The sequence below is a fragment of the Trachypithecus francoisi genome, unplaced genomic scaffold (assembly GCF_009764315.1).
Source record: "Trachypithecus francoisi isolate TF-2019V2 unplaced genomic scaffold, Tfra_2.0 Lachesis_group10, whole genome shotgun sequence".
NCBI classification, from domain to species: domain Eukaryota; kingdom Metazoa; phylum Chordata; class Mammalia; order Primates; family Cercopithecidae; genus Trachypithecus; species Trachypithecus francoisi.
Genome location: NW_022681455.1, coordinates 39,796,778 through 39,815,090, shown reverse-complemented (window position 1 = coordinate 39,815,090; position 18,313 = coordinate 39,796,778). Strand labels below are relative to the sequence as shown.

At 40.4% G+C, this 18,313-nt stretch overlaps 1 protein-coding gene across 2 annotated transcripts in view; it reads left to right on the top strand.

Annotated features, from left to right (window-relative positions):
• The first annotated feature begins 12,581 nt into the window (after window positions 1-12,581).
• Window positions 12,582-18,313, top strand: part of KIF6 (kinesin family member 6) — a 382,690-nt gene continuing 376,958 nt past the window's right edge. Inside the window, exons 1-2 of one of the 2 annotated variants that reach the window (XM_033217052.1) lie at window positions 12,582-12,758; window positions 17,236-17,345. In XM_033217052.1, the coding sequence (XP_033072943.1) occupies window positions 12,693-12,758; window positions 17,236-17,345 (176 nt within the window). In that variant the 5' untranslated portion in view covers window positions 12,582-12,692. The remainder of the gene's footprint in view (window positions 12,759-17,235; window positions 17,346-18,313) is intronic. The other variant, XM_033217053.1, reaches the window with a different exon arrangement.

Below are 18,313 nucleotides of genomic sequence, written 5' to 3'. Positions count from 1 at the left end.
AAGGCAACTGACCTCGCTCGCCCAAGTTACTTCGCAAAATCGGCGCGCCCTAGACCTGCTTACTGCCGAAAAAGGGGGAACTTGCCTTTTTCTCAAAGAAGACTGCTGTTTTCACATAAATGAATCTGGGTTAGTAGAGACGCAGGTCCAACAGCTACACAAACTCAGCCTAGAACTACAAAAACAAAAATTCTATTCCGCAGCTGATAGTTGGTGGAGCTCCTCCATGTACTCCCTCTTAATGCCCCTAGCAGGACCATTGCTAAGCCTACTCCTCCTCCTCACCATAGGGCCACGCATACTAAACAGAATAATAAACTTTGTCAAAGATAGAATCAACACTGTCCAGTTAATTGTCCTTAGAACACAATATCAACCCATCATCAATAAAACATTGAAACAAACATATAAGACCCAAGATTGGCTCTTGAAGACACAACTAAAAGGGGGGAATGAGATAGAAAGCCCCTAAGGGAAAAATTCTAAACATACATGCATGTGACCACCCCCCGGGCTTACACAAGCAACTTATCTAGAAACCCCCTAGCCGTTTGAGGTTGCAACATACATGCATGTGACCACCACCCGGGCTTACACAAACAACTTATCTGGAAAACCCCCAGCCGTTTGAGGTTGCGAAAAAGGCGGGAACCAGCCAGAAACTGCCGAATGTTCAACTTTAAATGTTAACCAATAATAAGCTTGTAACTACTGTTTCTCTGTGACTTGTTTGTACCTCGCTATAAAAGAAACCCTAAAACAGCAGCCGGGGCTTCTCTCTTTACCTGCCATTGTATAAAGCGGAGAGGTCCGGGTTTGAACTCGTAATAAAGCGACCCCGGCTATTTGGCTTTGACTCTGGACTCTGGTGGTCACTTACTGGGGTCTCGCGACTTCGGGCACAACAGTTCTGTCACCCAGGCTGGAGTGCAGTGGTGCGATCTCGGCTCACTGCAAGCTCTGTCTCCTGGGAGTAGCTGGGAGTACACCACCACGCCCGGCTAATTTTTTGTATTTTGAGTAGAGACGGGGTTTTACTGTGTTAGCCAGGATGGTCTCGATCGCCTGACCTCGTGATCCGTCCACCTTGGACTCCCAAAGTGCAGGGATTACGGGTGTCAGCCACTGCGCCCAGCCAAAAATTTCTTAAGTGTCAATACCAAGTGCTGACGAGGATAGAGAGCATCTGGAATTCTGAAATATTGCCAGTGGGAATGCAAAATGGTGTATTCATTTTGATAAACAGGTTTGGGAGTTCTTATAAATTTAATCATACCCTAACAATATGACCCAGAAATCCTACTCCTAGGCTCTAACCCTAGATAAATGAAGGCTTACATCCTTAAGTGGTTGAACGGATAAACAAACAATGGTACATCCAATCCATGGAATACTACTCAACAATACAAATGAACAAACCATTGATACATGCAAAATAATGAATGAATTGCAAATATATTACACTGAGCAAAGAAGTCAGACTCAGAGGTTACATATTGTATGATTCTATTTATATGACATTCTAGAAAAGGCAAAAGTATAGGGATCAAGAACAGATCAGTAGCTGTCAGGGGTCCAAAGTGAGGAGATGATTTGATGACAAATAAGCAACATGAGAGAATTTGGAGGTAGGAGGAGTGACAGAATTGTTCTGTATCCCAATAATGGTGATGGTTATATGGCTGTATACATTTGTCAAAATTCACAGAACTGTATATTTCAAAAAAGTGAAGTAGACTGTATGTGAATTTTATAATCAAGTTTAAAAATTCAACTCAACAAACATTTAACATTTGAGTGTTACATGCCAGGCACTCTACTAAAGGTAGGATAGAATACAAAAATGAGAAAGTCGTGGATCCTGCCCCTAAGGGAACTTAAAACTGTCATAGAAAGGCATTAGGCTATAGGAGAGAGTGGCACATTCTGAATGCTGTACTAGAAAGCAGTCTACATAAAGAGCTGCAAGAGAAGTATACACAGAGACTAGAGGGTTTAAAAGCAGATGAGATGGAGACATCACTTTATAAATGTGATGATAAATGGAAGCTTATGAGATTTAAGATGCACCTGAAAAGCTGGCACGATTTAGTAGGCAGAGATTGGAGATAGGGAGGAGAGAGGTCAGGGCAGAAGGAGGCCCACAGAAGGTGATGGGTGTTGGTGGTTAAGGAGGCTGTGTAGGGGCAGTGACGAGTGGTTCAGTTTGATTGGAGGGAAAGGGGAAAGTGTTGGAACTAATTTGTGGAGTGTCTTGAATGGCTTGGTAAGATGTTCTTAATTCAATGCAAAGTGGGAAACCATTAAAACATTTGCAGTAGAGCTTGACTTTAAAAAAGAATTTTCCAAATTCCTTTGACCATAGGGCACTTAAAAATTATAATGTAAAGAAAGAACACCAACACGTTGCCCAGGAGAGTTAATCCCCAGCTGTTTGTCAAAACATCATTGATTTAGCAACTGACCCACAGATAAAACATTGTATAGTACAAATGCTTAGTATATAAGAAAATGGAATATTATCAAAACTATACATTTACATTGTAAGACACACACAGACATGGATCAGAGATCATCAAATAGGTAAATAATACTAAAACGATGATTGGTTGACAAATGTGATCTAAGCATCTGTCTGAAGATTGAACGTTATGTGCTCCTAGAGCAGATGAATCTTGTGTGGTTTACTGTGGCTCTACAGGATGTTATATTATTATCATTTAGAGGTAGATCCTGTTACTTAGACAACCACATACACTTAGAAGTACACAAGTATGCTTGGTAATTTTCTAACATACATGTGTTTAATTTAGAAATTTAGAAGAAAAACATCAATAGTGCTGACCATAGAAGACACTGTTGCTCCTCTGCCCACATCTTTCCGGTCCACCCCGCAGATCATTGCAACTTTGGTGGACATACCTATACATGCCAAAAGCATCCTGCCTCCAGGATCTGCGCCTCTCTCTGCCCAGTGACGTTCTCTGAATGACAGGGCACACAGGATCAGTTGGAAGTGCTGGGGAGGTAGAATATTCCCACCTCTGAGAGCAGCCCTCCAGCAATGAAAAGCAGGAGTTGTTGAATAAATACCCTGCCTCTTGGCCCCTCGGGCAGCAATGCTGAGATGTGTGCTCTGTAACAGTCTTGTGGAGGGTCCTGTTGGGATTGAGCCCTACTTTCCCATCAGGACAATCCACCCATAAATGCACCTATCATTGGTTTTCCTCCTTTCCCTGTTTTCTTGGGACCATCTCCCAAATAAACTCATAACACCCAAATCCTTATCTCAGTGTCTGTTTGGGGAGAATGCAATCTGAGACCATGTTGTTTTTTTCCCCCACTGGCATGTTTTTACCAGTTCAACCATTATGCCATTTCTCATTAAGTAAGTCTTTACCAAACACTTACTATGTACGAGAATGGAATATGATGATGAGCAAGTGAAAAGGGATCTAGGCCTTCATTTGACCTAGACTAGGAGTAACCATGGTCCAAGGTGCTAAGGGTACATGTAGCTATGAATCTAGTCTGAGAGGGTCACGGGAGACTTCTCAAAGAGAGTGATGTTTCCGTTCTGGCTGAACAGTGAGCAAGGGCTTGGAAAAGAGGAGGCAGGAAAGTGTTACAAGCTGTGTAATTTAGGAAGCATTCTTTTTGTATTTGGGGAAATAAAAATCACGGCAGAGGAGGAAGAGCAGACTGCCTTTGTTAAACATCTGAAAATCCATTTTAATACGAAATAAAAGAAGGTGACTAAGTATTTAATTGGTGATTTGTAAACGGTGCATTCTTTTTAAATTAAAAACAAATTGATCCCTAGAGTCATTAAATGCTTCCCAGACCTTCTGAAAGAAACTCACTCATTTAACAGTGGGCCACTGTGCTTCTATATCTGTCACTCCCTCAGATCCTGTGTCTGTTGTCTTCCATGGATACAAATGGTAATGTACTCTATTTATCACCCTGGGAAATTTGTAACCACTTTTTTTTTTTTTTTTTTTTTTTTGCCTGAAGAAAGAAGGTTCAGAAATGGAAATTGTGATTTAATTCTTTCTCTTGTTAAATGTCTACTCAATTTGTAGATTGTCTTTGTTTTCTTGGGTGAAACAGGAAGAGACAGTAATTTTCAGTGTGAAAATATGAACCTCAAATAAAAAATTTTAATTTGTAAAGGTTTTATTGAATCAGTTCCTTGCAATGAGTTCTGCATCCACTTATTCATTCAATACACATGCAGAAATCTCCCCAGTACCTCAACCTTGTTAGTCACTGGAAATACAAAGATAAACAGGGTTTAGTTGCTGCCCTTAAATAACCCTAAGAATGGTGGGGAGACAGATACATATGGACAGCATTGGCAGGGAAAGAAGTACTAATACAAAGGAACATATAAGATGTAGCTGCACAGAAGAGGGTCACTAACTTCGCTAGGGGAGATGGAAGGGATGGCTTTCCAGACTGGGTGACATTTGAACTGGATCTTGGTTGAATTTTCCTGACAAACTGGGAGGCAGCACTGAGAACAGAAGAAATGGCCCTGACAAAAGCATGGAGACATGAAAAAACACGGTGTGCTTGGGAATTGCAGGAAATCTGTGACTGGCGTACAGGGGCAGGGAAGAGGAGGTGGCAGACATGATAAGGGCTATGAAAGTGATGTAAAGACAGTTGGGGACCAGGTTATGAAGGACCTTTGGGCTTGATTCCATTTGTAACAGGGATTGGAGGTCTTCAAAAAAGCATTGACGTGAACTGGTTTGCATTGTATAATCTTGTAGCTGTTGTAATAGACGGCATAAAGGGTAGAACGGAATTAGAGGCAGGAAAAGCAGTTGGGAGACCTTTGCTAGTTCTGGCAAACAGACTAAGAGCCAAAACAAAGCAAGTAGTAAGTAGTGAGGATGAAGTTGACGGGAGGGAGGAAAAAGTCATTCAGGAGGCAGCACAGCCAGGACTTGGAAACTATTTGGATGTAGATATGCTAGAGAGAGGAAGCTGCAAAGGGCAACTTTGAGGTCAAGTCTAGGCAACTGGCTCTGTCATGATGTTAGTCCAAGATGTACAGACAAAAGGTATCACTCTGGAGGTGCAAAGTTTAAACAGGTCCTATGGAGTAGGAGAGACAGAAACTAGACGCCAGGAGGTTGAAAAGTAAATGACAGGTTAGGAAGTAGAGACTTGGATAGATTCGACTGCCAAATACCCAGATTCAGGATGAATAAGGTGTGCTTGCATGTTGTGACAATAATAATGTGTCAGATAAGGCTCTCTGCTATGTGAGCCATTTTCTTTTATGTTTTAAGTTATTTGTTGGTAAGCATTTTTTCTAATTCTGAAATATGCAAAGAAGCACATTTAAGTAAACACCCTCAGGAGATAGGGCAGCATGGGTAATTTAGTTAGAAGAGAGGCCTTCTAGAGCTATTTTTAACTCAGCCTATCCCTTGTTTCCTCGGGATGTTGGTGAAACATTCAGGTTGTTTATGAGGAGCCTGTGTATAAATACACAGTCATATTTTCCATTCAAAACTGGAGGCTTTACCAGCTTTCCCTCGATGCCATGGCACTGTCATTTGGTTCATATGTTATACTCTATAATCCGGCAAGAGCCTGGGCTGTAATTCCATATGGCTGGCCACCAGCTTCCAGCCCTAAATGACTTTGATGTTGTTCTTCAGGGGGAGCTCCAGGGGGTGCTGCAGGAAGAGATCAGATAAATTGGGAGAAAGGGGCCTCTGTCTCTTAGCCAGAGAGGTAAGAACCAGCAGGAGAGAGGACCAAGTGTGACGGCGAAATCCTAGTGACCCAAGTGCTGGTGATGTTTTATGAATTCCACTCCGTTATATGTGGAAAGATGGTTATGCTAACGAAATTATGCTTTAAATTAGCTGAACATATTCTCAGAAGAAAAATTTTTGCTAAAATTATATATTACAGATTTTGTGATACCCTTGCTCTGCAATTTACCAGTATGTTGTTATTATTTGGCATTTAATGAGCACCAGAAATTGCTTTGTGTATTTTCCACTTGGTTCAGAAACAATGAAATAAATTACCTTCTTAGACTGCCTGGTATTAAAGGATCCTTCTGGTACTGACCACCCATAGACTGATAGGCAGGGGATTTCTGATGATAGTCTCCTCCGCAGAAAATATGTTTTTCTTTCTCTTCTTTTGACTACTACCCATAAAATCCTCAATCAGGGACACCCAGGAATCATGCAGTGCCCAAAGTTCTACCCAATATCGCCAAATATATAAAGGGGCAGTTTACATAAGTTGATTCTTTTTTTTTTTTTTTTTTTGAGGCGAAGTCTCACTTTGTCTCCCAGACCGGAATATAGTGGTGCAATCTTGGCTCACTGCAACCTCTGCCTCCCAGATTCAAGTGATTCTCCTGCCTCAGCCTCCCCAGTAGCTGGGATTACAGGTATGTGCCACCACACCTGGTTAATTTTTGTGTATTAGTAGAGACAGGGTTTCACCATGTTGACCAGGCTGGTCTCGAACTCCTGACCTCAAGTGATCCGCCCGCCTCGGCCTCCCAAAGTGCTGGGATTACAGGCGTGAGCCACTGTGCCCAGCCTCAGTTGACTTTTGTTCTATTAATATTGCTATGTATTAACAAGCAGCAAATTTCTGATTACTGGCCTTGCTTCTTGGAGGTAGTTATCAAAAGAAGACTCCGGGCAGGCGGGGCGCAGTGGCTCACACCTGTAATCCCAGCACTTTGGGAGGCCGAGACGGGCGGATCACGAGGTCAGGAGATCGAGACCATCCTGGCTAACAAGATGAAACCCCGTCTCTACTAAAAAAATACAAAAAACTAGCCGGGCAAGGTGGCAGGCGCCTGTAGTCCCAGCTTACTCGGGAGGCTGAGGCAGGAGAATGGCTTGAACCCGGGAGGCGGAGCTTGTAGTGAGCGGAGATCGTGCCACTGCACTCCAGCCTGGGCGACAGAGCGAGACTCCGTCTCAAAAAAAAGAAGACCCCAGTCAAACGTTTTCTCTCTTGTTAGTGAAGCCTCCAGCCCCTGTCTGGAAAGTGTTGTTCACCTTATAATGGTGAGGGTGGGAGGGGACAGTCATGTTGCGACCATGAAAGATATTTGAACAAGCAAAAACATAAATTCCCCAAAGCCATGGATAAACTAGGGGAGGGGGGAATTTACTGCAATTAGGTAATTTTATGTACATATTCTATATCAAAATTACAGCCCATGAAATTTTTACTGGTCCCTCTTCAGACTTATAAAATAAAATGATGCATTTTATAGTTGTAGCAGCAACAGCTAAAGAGGTATTTGAGAACTAGTGTGAGAGCATAGTTTCATTTTTTAAAAAACAAAACATACAAGCAAACAAATCCAACTAACTTGCCTATAGACTAATTCATTTCAGGCATAGCTTAATTTCTTTCAGATTTGAGGTTTATAAACCCTGGCTAATTTGTCTGGTACAATTATCTGTTATTTTGGCAACTGCAAAGTTCAAGAATCTTTTAAATAGTTGAAAAGCATCTTAATTCTCACATTTAAACAAGCAGATAAAATACAAATAATAACACTGAATATAAATTCAGGGGTGGGAAAGACACTGTGACTTGCAGATTTAATCTCAAAACCTATTTTGTACCCATTTCACCCATCTGTTTGAGATTTAGGTAAACCTGTCAGAGGCAGTGGGTCTGGGATTTACTGAGGTCAGTTATACCAGAAACAGAAAAAGGGGTTGAAGTACGGTCCTGCAAATGTGCTTTATTTAGGCAGTACTGTGCTGTAACCAGTTTGAATGTGAATGGTTTTAGCTGGGGCACTAGTCTCCAGTTCACCATGACACTCCCTATTATCGTATGCCTGTCTGCTTGATGAATTTACATAATCGGTTTGGACCCAGGAGACATTTGAGTTTGCAATCTCCAATATGTCTTATATGCATATGTATGCCATTGTTTCTGCTCTGTAGAAGGTGTTTACAATCAAAGGAATTCAATCCACAGGTCAGAACCCTTTAGATATGAGCATTCTCCATTCACCAGAAACCATGTTAATGCCCACATGGCATGTCCATGATAACCCCATGAGGTAGCTATTGTTATTCTCTATCTTCCTTTATTGGATGAGGCAACTGAGACTTAAAAGCACAAATTACTTGCCCGAGGGCACACAAGTAAAGATGAACACAGGATTTGGGAATGACAGATGCAGGATTGGAACCCACATTTTCTCTCCATCAAAACATTTAATCGTATGACACAGAGCTCAAAACAGGAATTGTTAAAGGTCCTATATCCTGGACCCATAGATTTCCCTCCTTCCTTTTGCAACACTCCTCCAAAGACCACAAGTATCTTTAAGCAGCCTAGACTTCATGATTAAAATGCTCCTTTGTGAATACCCTTGGCTCCCTGGCCTTTTCACCTTCCATTACACCCTCTTAGTAAAGTGCAATTGCTCATCTGGGGAAAACACCTATTCTCTTCTCTCTTCCCTATACCGTCAACCTCTCCTTCTTTATTAGATATACCCCTTTGGATATGGACAAAGACCACTGGTACACTGGATTCCTCTAGCTCTCACCTGTGTTTTGCTTCTTTACAATTCTTCACAACCAGGCTTCTGTGAAAAGTAGCCTGTCTTGATTGCCTCCACTTCCTAACTTCCCACTCACTCTTCAGCCTCTGGCAACCTAACTTCTGACTCCGCTACTCCACTGAAATCTACATTACTAATGACCTTCTAGTTGCTGGATGAAATGGGTGTTTTTCAGTGCATCGTCTTTACTATTCAACACCGTTGAATACTTTCCTCTCAAAATGTCCTCTTCCCTTGGCCTCCATGGCATAACATTCCCTTTTCTCTCTCTCAGACCTCTCTGGCTGCTTCCTTCAACTTCTTTTGCAGCCCCTCTTCCACCTCCCACCATCCGTGTTAGGATTTCAACCTCGGTGCTCGTGAGTGACTTGGTCACTTTCTGGAAAAAACTTCATGATGACTCCCAAGCCTATATTTCCACCATAACTTACTCCTAAACCTTATCCAGCTACTTCTGAAGTCCCACAAGCAATTGAAATTTAACATGTCCCCAACTCCTTATTTCCTCCTTTTCCCCACTCCCATCTATTCTGCCTGTCCAGGTGAATACCTGCACCCAATCTTGAGTCATCTCTTCCTTGCTAGGTGAAAAAGCCCTGAAGTCTATGTAATAAATACCTGGTTCTCTCTTCTTCTCCATTCCTGATATTGCAGCACCTGTTCATATTCAATCTTCTTCTTTTTTTTTTTGTTTTTTTGTTTTTTTTGCTTTTCTTATTGTGGTACAGTTTATATACAGTATAATTCAGTCTTTTAAGTGTATAGATAGTTCTATGAGTTTTGACAAATGCATATAGTTATGTTACCACAACCACAATCTAAATATGCAACAGTTCCATCACCCCCCAAAAACTCTCCCATGTTCATCTGCAGTCAACCCCTTTTCCTACCCTCAGCACCTGGAAACCACTGATCTCTTTTCTATCTTTACAGTTTTTCTTTTTTTAGAATGTCATATATGTATATATAATTATATATGACATTATATCGTATATATTATGTAGTCATATATGACATATATTATATATTATATAATTAATTATAAGTATAATTATATTATATATTTATATTATATATTATTTTATATTATATATAATGTAATAAATAATAATATATAATATATAAGTAATGATTATATATTATATATAAACTAGATATATATTATATATCTATAATTCCATATATGTATATGGAATTAGAAAGTATGCAACCTTGAGTCTGGTTATCTTTCACTAATAATAAATGTGAGACTCAACCATGTTGTCGTAGGCATCTGTAATTCATTCCTTTTTATAGCATAGATATATCAGTTTGTTTATCTATTTACCAGCTGAAGAACATTTACTTTGTTTCCAGTTTTTGGCAATTGTGAATAAAACCACTATAAACATTCATGCTTAGGTTTCTATGTGAACATAGTTTTCGTTTCACTTGGGTTAATAACTAAGAGTGGGATTGTTGGGTCATATGGTAAGTACATGTATAACTTTATAAGAAATTACAAAACTATTTTACAAAGTGACTGGTTCCTCTTGTTTTCTCATCAGTGATGTTTGAGAGTTCTAGATGCTCTTCATCCATGTCAGCACTTAGTATTGTCAGTTTTATTTTCTTATTTTTCACCATTCTAAGAGATGTGTAGTGGCATCTCATTGTGGTTTTAATTTCATTTCATTAATGATAAATGATATTGAGCATATTTTTCATGTGCTTATTTGCCATCCATAGATCCTCTTTGGTGAAGCATTTGTTCAAATCTTTGCACCCTCCCTTCACCTTAAACAAATGAATTGTTTGTTTTTCTATTATTAGGTTTTAAGAATTTGTATATATTCTGGATGCAAGTCCTTTTATCAAGATATGTGTTTTGCAAAAGTTTTCTCCCAATCTTTAGTTAGTCTTTTTGTTTTCTTAAGAGTCTTTAGGCTGGGTGCAGTGGTTCATGGCTGTAATCCCAGCACTTTGGGAGGCTGAGGTGGGTGGATTGCTTGACCTCAGGAGTTCAAGACCAGCCTGGGCAAGATGATGAAACTCTGTCTCTACAAAAAATACAAAAATTAGCTGAGTGTGATGGCGCACGTCTACAAGCCCAGCTACTTGTGGGGCTGAGGCAGGAGAATCACTTGAGCCCAGGAAGTTGAGGCTGCAGTGAGCCGTGTTCATGCCACTGTACTCCATCCTGGGCGACAGAGCAAGACCTTGTCTCAAAAAAAAAGAAAGAAAGATGAAAGAAAGAAAGAAAGTAAGTAAGAAAGAAAGAAGGAAAGAAGGAAAGAAAGAAAGAAGGAAAGAAAAAAGGGTGTCTTTAATAAACTTTTTATTTTGTAAAAAAATAATACAGAGAGAACTCGTATACCCATCTCCCAGTTTTCCCCAGTGGTAACATCTTGTATAACTATAGTACAATATCAAAATCAGGGAATTGACATTGATACAATCCATCAATCTTATTCAATTTTATTTGACTTTTACCAGTTTTACATGTGCTTATTTGAACGTGTGTGTAATTTGTTCTATGCAATGCTATCACGTGTGTAGATTTCTGTGGCCACCATCACAGTCAAGACACAGAACAGCCCATCACAAGGATTTCTTTTATAACCCTGCACACCTCCCTGGCAACCAGTAATTTCTCTCCATGTCTATAATTTTGTCATTTCACAAATGGTATACAAATAGAACCATACAGTATTTAACTTTTGAGTCTGGCTTCTTTCATGAAACATAATTCCCTGAAAATTTATCCAATTTGTTACATGTATCAACACTTCCTTCCTTCTTAATACCTGAATGGTATTCCACTTTTTTTAAACCATCAGCTGAAGAACATCTGGGTTTTTCCAGTTTGGGGCTATTACAAATAAAGGTGCTAAAACTATAAACACATATATGCAGGTTTTTGTGTGAACACACGTTTTCATTCATCTGAGATAAATGCCCTAGAGTGCAATTGCTGTGTCTTAGAGTAGTTGCACCTTTAGTTTTGTAAGAAACTGTCAAACTATTTTCCAGAGTGTCTGTACCTTTAAACAGTGTATGTTTTACATTATACATTCCTACCAGTAAAGTGCAACTGATTCAGTCTCTCCACATCTTTGCCAGCATCCGGTGTTGCCACTTTTTTTTTTTTTTTCCATTCTGATAGATGAATAGTGATGCCTCATTGTGGTTTTAATTTATATTTTCCACGTGGATAATAATGTTGACTATCTTTTCATGTGCTAACAGTGTTTGAAGAGCTCATCCTTTCTTGCCCTGACCGTTGTGTGGGAAACAGTCCCTTTCATCCAGTTTTATCCTTTTCCAAAACAGAGCTAGCCCTACTTCTAATTCCATCATAGCACAGCTTGTATTCCTTGGTTTTGGTTTCCTGTTGAAAATCTGTCTCCTTGTCACTTGAAAGACCTTGTGAAGGGGAAAAAAAAAAAAAAAATCTGTCTCCTTCTTCAGACTGTGATCTCCAAGTGAGCCGGAACAGTTTTGCAGTCTCGGCTCACTGCAGCTTCAATCTCTTGGGCTCAAGTTATCCTCCTGCCTCAACCTCTCAGGCGCGCCACCATGCCTGGCTAACTTTTGTATTTTTTATGGAGACGGGATCTCACTATGCTGCCCAGGCTCGTCTCAAATTCCTGGGCTCCAAGCCATCCTCCCACCTCGGCTTCCCAAAAACTGCTGGGATTACAAGCCTGAGCCACCACGCCCGGCCCAATGCTGTATTTTTTTTTTAAGGCAAGGGCATAGAGAATAAAATGGGTGAATGAGCGGGGCAGGGCAAAGCATGGTGGTTGTTACCCTTTAACCACGCTGTCCAGGCCGGGTCTGGTGCAAAACCCAGAGCCCAGGCACTCGCTCCTGCGCATGCGCAGCGCCCCCCCTCGCCCACCCCGCCCTAGCCCCGCCCAATCCCCGCCCCTTAGTGCCTTCCTTTGGGTAGCGACCAATTAGAGGGAGGAGGTGGGATCCTGGCTGCCACGGTGCTCACTGGGTAGTGTCCCTAGCTACTGTTGCTAAGACTGTGGGTCGCCGGAGGTGGTGGGAGTTAGTTTTGGCAACCAGGGCCTAAGAGAGGTCAGGGGTCATTGCAGCCAGGGAGGAGATGGTGAAGCAGACGATCCAGATATTCGCAAGGGTGAAGCCCCCTGTCCGGAAGCACCAACAAGGGGTACGGGCTGGAGCCTCCGGGGCGCCGGCGCGGCGGGCCTCCTGGGCTGGGGTCGGGCGGCACGCGAAGGGGCTGGGCGGAGGTGAGGGGCTTGCTGGCTGGCGCCGAGGCCTCCCGGGATCCCGCACACACTGACCGAGGAGCCCTGCAGCCGCGAAGACCCTCGCACACTGCTGTCCTGCTGTCAGCGACGCGACCGACAGCTAGGCCACTCCCACCTGGCACGGCGCAGACCCGGCACAAAGCCATATTTTTTTGCACCCAGGCACACGTGTTCACGCGGGGGCAGACTAGTGCATGTTCAGTATGCCTGTACAGCGTGCGCTTCAACTGCACATAAGCACTTATTGCACCTTTCTGGGAAACTCACGCAGCACCGCACATGCAGACACACTCAAAGGTACGTTTTGGCACTCGGGCAAAACGTGCAAGCAAGAGATGCATGTTTATGTACCTCTGAAATAATACAAATATAGATAGACACAAATGCACAAAGCATACACATATGTAGTACTTTGCAAGCAGTGAGGCCTCAGTAACTTGTTGACTCTGTTGTTATTCTCCAACATAAACGTGAACCTTTACGTATACTCCTTGTATTAATAGATTTATGCAGATGCTTAAGCATCCCGACGCAAAGAATACGCATGTGTACTTCATTCAGAAACAATTAAATATTTACTAGGTGCTTCCTCTAGTGTGCTAAATTCAGAAAGGTATAAAAAAGGTTAAGACATTGTCCTGACTCTGAGCAATGACACTTTGTATGCTTCTTTTTTTTTTTTTTTTTTTTTTTTTTGAGATGGAGTCTTGCTTTGTCACCCAGGCTGGAGTGCAGCGGTGCATCTCGTCTTTGGCTCTCTGCAAGCTCCGCCTCCCGGATTCTCGCCATTCTCCTGCCTCAGCCTCTGGAGTAGCTAGGACTACAGGTGCCCGCCACCACGCCCGGCTAATTTGTTGTATTTTTAGTAGAGACGGGGTTTCACCATGTTAGCCAGGATGGTCTCCATCTCCTGATCTCGTGATCCGCCCGCCTCGGCCTCCCAAAGTGCTGGGATTACAGGCGTGAGCCACCGCGCCCGGCACTTTGTGTGCTTCTTAAATGTTTCAAAACATCCTCTCTTCTGCCTAGAAGGGAGCATAGTCATTCTTATGTATCTTGAGAAATGGCCACCTGACAGGTGCTTTACCTGCATTATCTCTCACTCTCAAAAGAACCCTGCAAGAGTGGTGTCATTTTCCTCGTTTTACAGATTAAGAAACTGAGTTTCAGGATAAATAATGTGACCAAGGTACCCAGCTGGGGAGTGGCAGAGCTGCAATTTTTTTTTCAATTTTAGAACATTTGTTTTATTTTTTAAAATTTGTTATACTTTTAAGTCCTAGGGTACATGTGCAGAACATGTAGGTTTGTTACATAGGTATAGATGTGCCATGTTGGTTTGCTGCACCCATCAATCTGTTATCTACTTTAGGTATTTCTCCTAATGTTATCCCTCCTCTAGCCCCTGACCCAGCAACAGGCCCCAGTGTGTGATGTTCCCCTCCCTGTGTGCATGCGTTCTCATTGTTCAACTCCCACTTATGAGTGAGAACATGTGGTGTTTGGTTTTCTGTTCTTGTTTTAGTTTGCTGAGAATGATGGTTTCCAGCTTCATCTGTGTCCCTGCAAATGACATGAACTCATCTTTTTTTATGGCTGCATAGTATTCTGTAGTGTATATGTGCCACATTACTCTATCACTGATGGACATTTGGATTGGTTCCATATCTTTGCTATTGTGAACAGCAGAGCTGTAATTTTAATTAAGGATTTTTGATTTCAAAGCTGTCTCCTTTTCAGAAACCTTTTTTGCCCCCCAAAGTGAAAATTTAGGCAAGGGCAATTTGGATCATATTTGTGAATATATGGAGTGAACCTATTAATAATGTTGTATTTCTGTTCCATATATACTGTGTATATGTCTATGTGGAACATCATAGCATCTCATGATTAACCTTTTGCCTCATATAATTTATGTATTTAGAATAGGAATAAAACAATGTAGAAAGGACCATGGGTATCTTCCTATTTTCTCTCCTCTAACTAATAATCACTTACATGCATTTCTTTTTAGAGTGCATCATGTGTAAAGAGTGTATTATACATAACATTTCCCCCCAGATTCTTAGCTTAAACTGTTGAGCTTATCTACATGGACTCAGCACTCAGAGCCGAAGCTGGGATAAGGTCAAGAGACAGGCTGGGTAGGAGGGGAGCTCAGGGAAGTGGATGGAGAGTCTTGTATTTAATATTGAACTTTCTTTTCTCTTAAAATGCAGTGTTTGGATATTTTAACGTACCTCATTTTGTATTTCTTTAGTGAGTCTGTAGAGTGGATTGTTTGATTCTCCAGGAAGTAGTTTTAGGTGTCATATTCTTGGTGTCACATTTTTAGGTGTCCCCCCCACACACAAAGAGAATTGGAATGAATAAATATTGAAGTAGTATATCCCTATTCTCCCTTAAAAACCCCACATTTTAATGCCATATCTTCTTGTCCACAAAAGATTGTAGAGTTCTTTCTCTGATTAGAAATGCTTTTTGTAGTATTAAATTGAGAGTGACTCAAAGGTATTTTTTTCTTTCTCTTCATTTTATAGCTTCATTACTTGTATTCTTTTATTAGAGTAAAGAATAATAGTACTTGTATTACTTTTATTCTTTAAGGCATCATAAAGTAAATTATAATAACAGATTAATAAAAAGGATATTTAAAATGAATCTCTGCTAGTTTTAACAGTGGCAATGCTTTTCATTTGTACAGTGCTTTATACATTTCAAAACATTTTCATATTCATCCTTGCATTTGTTCTGTCTTCTAAAAAAAAACTTCCCTGTCTCAAATAATATTTTTATGACTAAGGATAGAAAGCCAATATTACACTAAACAAGTGACCTGGTTCTAAGGGACTTTTCTTAAGGCCTCAAAGAGTGTCTTAATTAGAGTAGTGGAGGGTCATTAACTGCAGTTAATATTCTTTTCTGTCTGCTGAGCAGAGAAATATAGAATTTTAGAAAATGGGTGTAACTCCTCACTCTTGTATGTTTCATGTCTTATACACCCCCTTCACTCACCTGTCTAGCTATAAAACTTTTTTTTTTTAATGTAGTGCCCAACAGGATATACTTTTTAAATCTCTCTTGAGAAAACCTAGCCAGAAAGCCTTGAACTTGATGCCATTGCGTTCTACAAATACTTTATTTTATGTAATGACTTTTCTGCATGAGTTCTTCACATTTTAAACGAGAAGTTTCAGTAAAAATATACTTAGGAAATTATTCAAACTTTCTGGAGATTTAGGTAGGCTTTTACTTGCTTAGGAATATGACTTTTTCCCCATAACCAAGTATCTAAATGGGTCTTAAACAGGAAGTATTGCCTGTTAGAAAGAATTTTATTTCCTGGTAAAAGACAAGAAGTTTTTTTTTTTTTTTTTTTTAATCTAATGACTTTTTTTTTTTCCAATGGTGCATTACAAAATACTTCCATTTCCATTACATCACTTGATCCCCACAGCAATCTTGTAAAGGAGGTAATTCTGTTTTCCTCATTTTATGTATAAGGAACCTCAATTCTGAAAGTGGTGGCTGGTCACACAGCTGGTAAATTGAGCTCCGTGTTGGACCCAAGTCTTGGGACAACAAATCTTATGCTTTTATTTATTCTACATGACCTCTTTATAGGCTTGACTCTTAATTTTCCTGGCCAATAAATGATGGAGTAGGAAACCAGGAAGAGAATCAGAGAATTTTACAGTCCTAAGGATGTTGGTTAAGACCCTGTATTTCCATATCAGCTTAGAAAGGCTAAAGGATTTCTCTCAGGTCACTTGCTAATTAGTAGATGAGCTGGAATGAGAACCTTGAAAATGACATCAAATACATGAATTACATGTATCTTTTGAAGCCACATCTCTCTTATCAAATGCCTGAAAATGTCTCATGGAACCTTAGGCTTCTTTGAACATAACTTGAATTAGAGCATTCTTAGTGAGCTATCTGAGATGGCTCCAAACCTAGTCCTTTTATCTCTGGTATTTTGTAAATGCTCAGAAATGCTTATTGATTGTAGTAAAATGTTAACTCCTGATACATAATACTAAAGCAATATTTAGATAAAATGTTGTTTTCAGGGCCATTAGTTTCTCAATAACAATAATAACAGAGATATTCAAATATACATATTTGAATGTTAGATCATTCAAAGATAATCTGACTTTGATACAGCATTACAGTTTTACTTCTGGTTCAGTTCCATATGTTTGTCTGAATCTACACACAGTTCAAAGAGAAAAATTATTCAAATTATATGATATTATGACTTTTTAATCTTAAGACTATAATTTTCATATCATTACAAGTCATAATAACATGGTCATAGTTCAAGCCATAATTTCACCATTTTATGTCCATTTGTTGTCTTCACATTTGCAGATTTATTCCATAGATGAAGATGAAAAATTAATACCTAGCTTGGAAATTATCTTACCACGTGATTTGGCAGATGGGTTTGTGAATAATAAGCGAGAAAGCTACAAATTTAAGTAAGTTTTTCTTTCTCCCTTTTCATTTCTGTTTCATTATTGAACTATGGTACTATATTAATATTCACTGTGAAATAATTAGCACCATTTCTTGTGGAAAATGTAATGCAGCTCTTTGTCTCACCTAGTAGATTGAACTCAAGTTGTCTTTTCACTGCTGTGCCCAAGGTAAAAAACAATGTGTATTTCTTTCTTTTTTTTTTTTTTTTTTTGAGACAGTCTCGCTTTGTCTCCAGGCTTGAGTGCAGTGGTGTGATCTTGGCTCACTGCAACCTCTGCCTCCTGGGTTCAAGCGATTTTCCTGCCTCAGCTTTCTGAGTAGCTGGGATTATGGGCACACGCCACCACACCTGGCTAATTTTTGTATTGTTGGTAGAGACGGGGTTTCACCATGTTGGCTAGGATGGTCTCGATCTTTTGACTTCGTGATCCACCTGCCTCGGCCTCCCAAAGTGCTGGGATTACAAGTGTAAGCCACCGCGCCCAGCCAATAATGTGTATTTCTATATCTGAGATTGTATTCCAAGATTCCAGCCTTTCTTTACTACCTCTGTTTATCTAGTATTTTCCTACTCAACCCACTATAGTTTAGCACTTACAGAAAGTTCCAATGCATGATTAAACTTCACTGAAGGTAGGAACTTACAGTATCATTTGTGTGCTGTGTAGGTAAGCCTTCTTTATAATATATATGATATTTAGACCTCATATGTACATATGTATACTCTATATCTGTACTGTCCAATATAATAGCCACAAGCCACATGTGGTTCTTGAACACTTGAAGTATGTTCAACCCAAATTGAGATGTGCTGTAAAGTATAAAACATACGAAGGGGCCGGGCACGATGGCTCACGCCTTTAATCCCAGCACTATGGGAGGCCGAGGCGGGCGGATCACCTGAGGTCAGGAGTTTGAGACCAGCCTCAACATGGAGAAACTCTGTCTCTACTAAAAATACAAAATT